An 8,426-nucleotide genomic window follows, 5' to 3' on the forward strand; every position below is an offset into this window, starting at 1 on the left:
TTGATGCCCCATTGACTTATAAATACCTGAGGGCAGGTGAGATGAGTAAGCAGGAAGGGGGAGCAGATGTTTTTATTGGAGTTTTGAGGTCAGGAGTCTTATTATTTTCAGGCCTAGAATGTTAACAAAAAGTTGTTAGAATAGTTGTCAGAATATTAACAAAAAGTGTTTTACCTGTTGCTGACAACTCTTTGAAGAACCTCAGTTTGGAGAACTTGAGATTAGTTGTAACAAGACAAAAGAGCTAATGGCTAGTCACAGCTAGACTGATTACAAGGTGGATTTCAGCTAAAAGATATACCATACTAGCAGAAATATTACTGGTTCAACGAGTGGGCCTTCTCCTGTGGATTTAAGCCTTCTGACACGGTATGAAAAGCCAATGGTAGTAAATATGTTGTTTTAAAGGGAAGTGGTTTTAAAACAGTTAAGATAAAGAACATTTAGTCAACAGAGTACTTTAAACCTGTGACTCATGTGGCCATCACACCTTGGCAGGATTATAGCTCTATATATCTGTGGGTAGGACTGGTGAAAAATGAAGCTGCATTGCTTTTAATGGTCACACGAAGGAGGCAACATATCACTTCTGTTAGTGAGTGAGCATATTAATTTGAATGTTTAGTTTATATCAGTATTTTCAGCCAAAATAGATTTTATTTCTGTGATATTTGCTTAATTTGCTCTCTCTGCTGTTTTTTTAAAGGGCTTCAAATGAAGTTGGCACATGGAGGCAGCAGTGTTAACAAAAGCTCTGCCACTAATTTTAGCTGCAATAAACTATAAAATGTTACGTGCATAAAAATGTAATCCAACTTTATAACAGTTGTTTATAAAACACTTGTATGATAAAGATGATGATGTCACAGGCTACCCACAAGGGTAAATATCTGCATCATGTCAAAGGTGCAAATAAAAAAGTCGTTAAAAGTGGTTACTGAGAGAATATTTGGACAAATTGTACATGAATATTTGAATGTGTTAGGAAATTATTATAAAGTCAGTGAAAAGTTTTAAACCCTTGTAAGGTTTTTCCTTTCATAAACATCATCTAATTTGGGACTTTTCCCACTATGTCTAGCTGTTAGCTTATTAATCAAGTCAGAACTAACCATTTCTTCAAACCAAAATAGTTATGAGAGTAATCAATAACAGGTAAGACATTGTTTATAACTTGTCCATGGAAACTGATTTCAGTGGATCAAATGAACAATTCCTTAGTGCTTCATGATGAGTCAAGAGAATCATGTATGACCTCAGATTTCAGCCCGTGTGTTACAAAAGAAACACAGCTCAATAAAAAGTGACTGCAAAAAGCTTTAAAATTGTTATTTTTAATTTACAGATATTACATAGTCAAATACTTAGCAGTAACAAGTTAATAATATTACAACTGAAGTGCTGCAATACACATTCAAAGCTGATGTTTAAAGAGGAAAATGAAACCACAAACGTCTTTCACACATCAAATAAAAATAATAAGAGAACCTATTTACAACCACTCATATATGTGTTGGGGTTATTAGGAGCGAACAATTCGTAAGCGTTAACTTACTTTTGGATTCTTCAATAAATTCTGTAAATATGTAAATATTTACTGATTTATTAATTAATTAAGATATTCTTAGATATACGGGGCACCATTCCCCTTTTTCCGGGGAAAAATTGAATCCAAAACTCTTATCAGTCTTTCTTGAAGTTCGTAGAATCCTTGGAGCAGAGACTTCTCTTCGACACAACAAAGCTACTGGAGACGAAAATCTGAATTTTATAACGTTTAATTAACAATTTGTCAAATGAATAAACAGTGGCATAAATGAATAATAACCATGTGATATAATAAAAGGATGTATATTCAAAATAATGTTCAAGGTGTTTTGTGTGTATGTAGGATGTATGAATGGGGTCCTTTGTTCTCACAAAGGAGTAGTGTGTGTGCGTGTGTATGGATTCAAAATGGAGTCTTGAATACAAGATGGCTGACTCCTTTGTCTGGCTAAAGTGTGGGTGGCAACTTGCACTTTAACTTCCAAAGCACTTAGAATCAGTAGTAACTTAACCTTAAAATCACTCAAAACATTTCAAAAGATCATGAAACAACACAAAAGATTAATCACGAATAATATCTTTTAGTTTAACCACGTGGCCAAGCAGAAAACATTTAAAGATACCAAACAATGATCAATAAGCAGTTTATTCTTTCAAAATGACCCGACTGACGTGTTTGGGACGAAAGAGGAAAGCACGAAGCTACTTTTAAGCAATAGACGCGGTTTATTGCTTATTCGAGACTATAGAGGAAACGGGAGAAGGAAAGAATGAGAGAAAGAGATGAGTTTCTGATCACCAGAACAGTGAAGCGTCCCTCACTGTTTTGATTTGACGGTTCTCCGTGTTTCTCCGCAGCTTTCAGCGTCATCCGCCGGTTTGATGCTTTCTCCGTTGTTTGGCTCCACGAGTGTTTCTCCACGGCTGGACACAAAGAAAACGAAGTTCCTTTTGGGCTGAGTTTGACAACTTACAGCGTTTCTGAGAGCTGGATGGAGTTGTTGTTTCCCTCCGCAGTTCTGTGTCCTCAAACATCAGCTGGAGGGGAGCAGAAACGAGCAGATCTGATGGGCTTGCAGTTTAGTTTCCAGCAGTTCCGTGGCTCAACTTGGCACTTAGAGCTTCCGCGTGCTCAAGTTGTCGGAGCGTCGATAAGCGTGTCCTTACCGCCAGGTATCCTGGGCAAAAGAACGAGGTTTCTTTGTCTCATTCATGATTTATAGTCTTTGAAGTCGCGGGAAAGCTCCAAGCTCCCGCCTCCCGCACATGCGCAGAACGTGTTTCTGGTATTAGGCGGTGACATCATCCCAATGCTTCCGTGTGCAAAGCATCATGGGAAATGAAGTTTCTTGGCGCTGATGTGATTATTTGCTTTTCAGAGCAATTTAAGCACAGTCATTTTGGAGAAAATCACTGCATAGTAATTTCCTCATGAGGTCAGACCCTCAACATATGTCAGTGACTTGATGCAATTTCCTGGGTTCCTTATATAGGAAACTTTTTTCTGATTGGCTTAATGAACTGACCTGTATTGGAATGTTTTATTATGTGAAGTGCCTTGAGACGACTCTTGTCGTGATTTGGCGCTATATAAATAAACTTGAATTGAATTGAATGAAGTCAAAGCCCAAAGTGAGTCTGTACAGTAAAACAAAAGCAGCATGAAACAAACCTCATATGTGTGACAGTCATGTTCATTGTTTCAAGGATTGCTATAGACAGTGTATGCTAAGTGTGAGCAGATAATCACCATCATACCACAACCTGAGAAGTGATGAACATTTACAAGTGTGTTGCCTGCACATTGTCACATTTTGTATTGCACCTGCAGAAAAATCAAACTGGATGACATTAAAGATGAGTTGCTTTAATGCTTTCGTTTGTATCTTTGTCTCTAGTCAAAGCCGGGTTATCGTACACCTCTAGACCCTTCCTGTTTGTCCTCGAGATCTTTTCCTCGCCATCGTCTTTTCTGCAGCAGTTGCTGCATCTGCAACAGCAGCAGCAGTGTCTGCCACAGAACAGCGTGGTGGAAGTCACCACCCTGTCCCAGGGAGCCATGGAGTGAAGGGGTCGGGGCAAAAAGTCCCAGGTGCGGAGGACCTTGGGAAGGTGGCGTGGGAAACGAGACTGCATGACATTGATGATGACCACTGTGACAATTAATGCAATTATAGGCACGCCGACACCAACCAAGACTTGCCAACCAGCCAATGAGAGGCCGAAAACAGTGAGAGGGAGAACGAGGAAACATAAGAAGAGGTAGAGGGCAGCAAACCAGCGGTATTTAGCTGTTTTGTTCCCTAGACCTCTGGCTAGCCTGATGGGCACCCGCGTGATAGGGATTGGATACCAAAGTAGGATTCCCATGATGTTGAAGAAAAAGTGGCAGAGTGCAATCTAAAATAAAAATAACAAAAAACATACATTAAACACAATGTAATGTTGATTTTTTTTGTTTAGCTCTGACGTACAACCAAACCTTGTATTTTGTTAAACTGTAATGAAGTGTCTAAGTGTATCAACTGTAACGTACCTGCAGGGAGTTGGCTAGTTTATCTCCAGGGCTAGCCATAGCAGCAAGTATAGCGGTGGTTGTTGTACCAATATTTGAGCCCAGAGTCAGAGGATAAGCTCTCTCAAGACTGATTACACCAATACCTGGTGAAATAAGGTGGATGGGCTGTAATTGTGGGTGTATATTTAAATTAAAATGAGTAAAGAGGATTTTGCATTCAAAATACGACTTACCAACCAGAGGTGTAATTGCTGAGGTGAAGACGGAGCTACTTTGCACAATAAAAGTCATCCCTGCCCCCACCAAAATTGCAATATAGCCGGTAACCCAAGCAAAGGGAAAAGGGAAGTCTAAAATAAAAAATATATATACTTACTTGAGGTGAAACAACAGTATTAGCATGTGACGGAAAACAAAACATTTTAAGTTTATTTTGACAGATTGTATATTACCATCATTCATGAGTTGAGGTTGAGGTTAAAAAAATATCTTATGTTGAAAGATTTTAAATTTCCCATTATTTAACAACTGAGGTGTGTTTGGGGATGACTCTGTAAAATAACAGAGTTACAACTGGTTTTAAATATCTTGATGTCATTATCAATGGCTTGTAACTCCTACAGCTTTGGTCTATGATATTCTTTTGAGAATTTCATTAAAATCTGTCCAGGGATTCATCTGATGTTTGGTTGAGAAATTAACAAGGTAGACCCCAAAAGTTGCAGACAAAACTGCAAACAACAATACCGTAGCAATAGATTCTTGTCCAGATAATGTGTTATGAATAAGCTTTATGTTTTCCAAAGTTGCCCTCCTTTCACCTTTTGGCAACAGACCATTAAAAAAAACTGACTCTGGAAAACCAGCATTTGTGCCTGAGCTTTCTGCAAACCACTCCAGAACAGCTGGACCTGGAGGCGAGCCAGAAGCAACAGGAAGACTGTGCCTGCATTGCTCATCAAGCATCACCACGTGGAAACAGATGTGCTGACCATCAAACAGGCTTCACAGAGCATATGGACAAGGCTATCTGTGTTTTTTTTTAGCTGTGTACCTGTGTTGAGCACTTTTTTGATGACCACAGCCACCTGTCCCTTCAGCATGGAGTTGAGCAGCTTGACAATGAGGATGAGGCAGGTGCAGAGGACGAGCAAAGACAGAGCCAGGAGAATGAGGCCGACGGCCAGATCAGGCAAGTTAACATTGACAAAAAGGTGTTTGCCTGCAAAGGACAGTTTAAGACATGAAGTATCAGCTCACAGATTAAAGCTCGAGGTGTGAAAATTAAAATGAATGTGCACAACTTCCCTTAGAGTAACTACAGAATAGAGCTTGTTTTAGGGAGGGAATGTCAGTTCACTTCAGCTGTGCCACAAATTGAGGATAGTATTTTTAGTTTGGATCACTCTGGGGATCAAATTAAATTAGAAGAGTATTTCTCTGCACAAAACACTGAAGCCAGATTACTGTGAAGAAATATGCATTTGAGGTCAAGAGGTTTCAAGTTTTCCAACAAGGCAACAAGAAAAGGCCTTTTGAGCAGGTAGATGGGTATAAGGAGGGTATCAACAGAACCGCTACAGCATCTCAAAGGATAGCATTGTCCTGACATCAGAAGAGGCCGCTGTGGTCCAATGGCTCGATCATATTTCACTGAAATTTAGTAGACCAGGTAATCCTTGCTTTTTAAATCTCCCCACCTCCCTTAACCCTAAAAAAAAGCAGACATGGTATGCTTACATTTCTGCTGGTATTCAGTGAAAGTGGTGTTCATCTCAGTCCATGTCAGGTTTCCATCCTCCCAACAAACAGCGCCAGTGGGGCAGTTCTCTACGGTGCCATTCCAGAATGTCTGAGAGAACATGAGTTTTAATTATATTTTCACCTTTTCTAAATGAATAAATAACATAAAAGCCTCAAAGCAGCTTTTTTCGATTGTCTACCGTGTTTGTCTTTGTTTTGCACCACTTTTTGATCAGACTCTTGTTTCTTGCATTAGGATCACCAGTTGCAAGGTCATTGATGACAGACTTGTCCAGCTAGGAGAAGAAACTGTATTCAGTAGATTGCATCGCTTTACATCTTAATTCTGTTATTTTGTCCAAACACTACCTGGATGATAGATTCAGTGAGTGGGTCTGTGATGACGTTCAGCAGGTCAGGGGCGTTTTCTCCAGTCTGGATATTAAAGGACTCGATCAGGAGGAGGGTAAGTTTGTATAGAACACCTGTTGCTGCTTCCAAGGGAAGAAGGATAAGAACGGACAGCCAGTTGAAGAAATCGTGGACTGTAGCACCAGCAAAAGCCCTGCAAGCACCAGAAAGCATGTGTAAATATGTTGGATTTGTTTTCTCCTGCGTGTTTTTAGCAGCACCTGCTTTGGTCTACCTGCGGAATTCGTTTCGATCTCCTGCCTGCATCATGGCCACAATAGTGTTGGTGACAGAGGTCCCAATGTTGGCCCCCATGATGATTGGCACTGCAGACTTTACATCCAGCACTGAAGAGGAAAACAGCTTTAAAAGCACAGCCTCTGATGACATTTGTAATTCCAGCTGCCCTAAAGTGCAGACTTGTACTGCTGGTTGCTCATGCAGCAAGAGTCTGAATGAACAAGTTGGTTGAATCTTGTATCTACTTACATCCAGAGGAAACCATGCTGACCACAATAGAAGAGGAGGTGCTGGAGCTCTGCACCATCACAGTGACTAACACCCCAATTACCAGCCCAGCCACTGGGTTGGATAACACAGCGTTGTCCTGGAAGATATCACCAGCAGCTTTTCCTGCATTTACAGAGGCTCACATCACTCTATATATACCACAAAAGCACTAAAGTGAAGTGAACATGCAGTGATGCCGGGTCATGAAGACCCACAGTAATAAACAGAACTAGTTACCTCCGACTAGCTGGAAAGCAGAGCTGAGAATATCCAGCGAGCAAATAAACAAGTAGAGTAATCCCAGCAGCAGAACCAGCTTCACAAGACCAGTCAGCACTCTTATTATCTTTCCTTTGGTGTCCAGCTCTGTATGAGGACAGAAATGACTGAGTCACAGTTGGGTTAAAAGCACATGCAGCATGCAGGATAGGAAGAAGGCATCGCTGCCTCACCTGACCACTTGATCCCTGTGTCTTTGAGTTCAGGGAGAACCCAGGGATCTTCCTCAGGAGGCTCCTCATTCACCAAGTCCAAGGTGGAGTAAGCTGATGGGACACATTCTTCCTTACCCAAAGCCTTGCTATCTAAGGTCGGACAGAAAGGACAAAGTTACATGAAACAATAATGCTGCAACAACAGTTGCATGAACTTTAAAATTGTTTTAAAAGAACATACCTATAGTAGAGGAGGAACCAGTCCCTTCTTGTGGTCTTGGAGCCATGCCTGAGTAACAAAGAATAAAATGTTCAAGCATTAACAACTATTTTTAACTCAGATCGAACAAAAGTGCAAAATGACTTAATAAAACTCATCAATAATAGGTTGCTGTGTTATAGATCAACACACACCTGTCCCTAGGTTCACACACCTAAGTGTACAGAATACCAAAGTGTAAATGATCAATGTTTTCTTCTTAGGAGGCAGAGGCCATGCTGATAAAAACGTAAAACTATTTGTTAAAAAGTCCCAATTAAATGCTCATCCCGAAGTTATTGCTATAAAACTCGTTAAAACAAAACAAACAAAATAAATAAATACGTGAGCATGGCGTTTGAAAGTTAAAGCAAGAATACTCACCTGCAGAAGCGTGTGTCCGCAGCTGGAGTGTCACCTGGGCTACCTGACGCTGCTTTTATAGCGCCATCGCAAAGCGCGCACACGCGGCTCTCACTGCAAATGTCGCGCACGTCGGGACAGAGTCCAAGGAAGGAGACTCGCCTGTCCACAACAGCGTGCGGTCCGCTGGCTGATAACAGACCATGATGTGAGGATTAATCACTGTGATGATACTGAGACAAAAACAGAAACGGACTCATCTCCTTCCAATCACGGGACATTTACCGATAATATAATGTGCAGATCTAGGTTGGAAAACACTTCATGTGGCCCGAAAGGCTCCAGACTGAGCTTCAGCTCTGGGAACTGCCCCCTGCTTGTTGGAAATAGAAAATACAGAGACTGCAGGGCTGAAGAGCTTTACATCCATCTGGATAAGCAGTTCTGGTGTAGATTCATCATGTCTCCAACGTTTTCACTGTAGGCTACTATAACCCCCCTAATAAAAAATGAACAAAATATTAATATTTTGGGCAAGAATTATTGGAATTAATTGTATCATATTTGTAATTATGGACACAAGCAGCCAAAATGAGTTTTCTCCGTAGGGTGTCTGGGCTCTCCCTTAGAGATAGGGCGA

The 8,426-nt window shown here is 40.7% G+C and overlaps 1 protein-coding gene across 1 annotated transcript; it reads right to left on the reverse strand.

The window, feature by feature from the left end:
• Positions 1-1,315: 1,315 nt before the first annotated feature.
• Positions 1,316-7,884, reverse strand: slc34a2b (solute carrier family 34 member 2b). The gene is made up of 13 exons (XM_015975589.3): positions 7,808-7,884; positions 7,406-7,453; positions 7,183-7,314; positions 6,968-7,096; positions 6,710-6,853; positions 6,456-6,567; positions 6,179-6,374; positions 6,010-6,105; positions 5,807-5,918; positions 5,121-5,288; positions 4,300-4,416; positions 4,085-4,209; positions 1,316-3,948 (listed from the first exon to the last, which is right to left on the reverse strand). Exons 2-13 carry the CDS (start codon positions 7,449-7,451, stop codon positions 3,400-3,402), a joined length of 1,926 nt encoding a protein of 641 aa, XP_015831075.3. The 5' UTR covers positions 7,452-7,453; positions 7,808-7,884; the 3' UTR covers positions 1,316-3,399.
• Positions 7,885-8,426: the final 542 nt, after the last annotated feature.

Source organism: Nothobranchius furzeri, chromosome 16 (assembly GCF_043380555.1).
Source record: "Nothobranchius furzeri strain GRZ-AD chromosome 16, NfurGRZ-RIMD1, whole genome shotgun sequence".
NCBI classification, from domain to species: domain Eukaryota; kingdom Metazoa; phylum Chordata; class Actinopteri; order Cyprinodontiformes; family Nothobranchiidae; genus Nothobranchius; species Nothobranchius furzeri.

Bases quoted from the DNA above. Each gene is read 5' to 3' on its own strand.
- slc34a2b (XM_015975589.3), bottom strand. From the start codon at position 7,451: ATGGCTCCAAGACCACAAGAAGGGACTGGTTCCTCCTCTACTATAG. The intron at 6,106-6,178 runs GTAGTGTTTGGA...TTCTTCTCCTAG, and splicing joins TCACTGAATCTATCATCCAG to CTGGACAAGTCTGTCATCAA. The intron at 5,289-5,806 runs GTAAGCATACCA...TGTCCTTTGCAG, and splicing joins CACTGAATACCAGCAGAAAT to GCAAACACCTTTTTGTCAAT.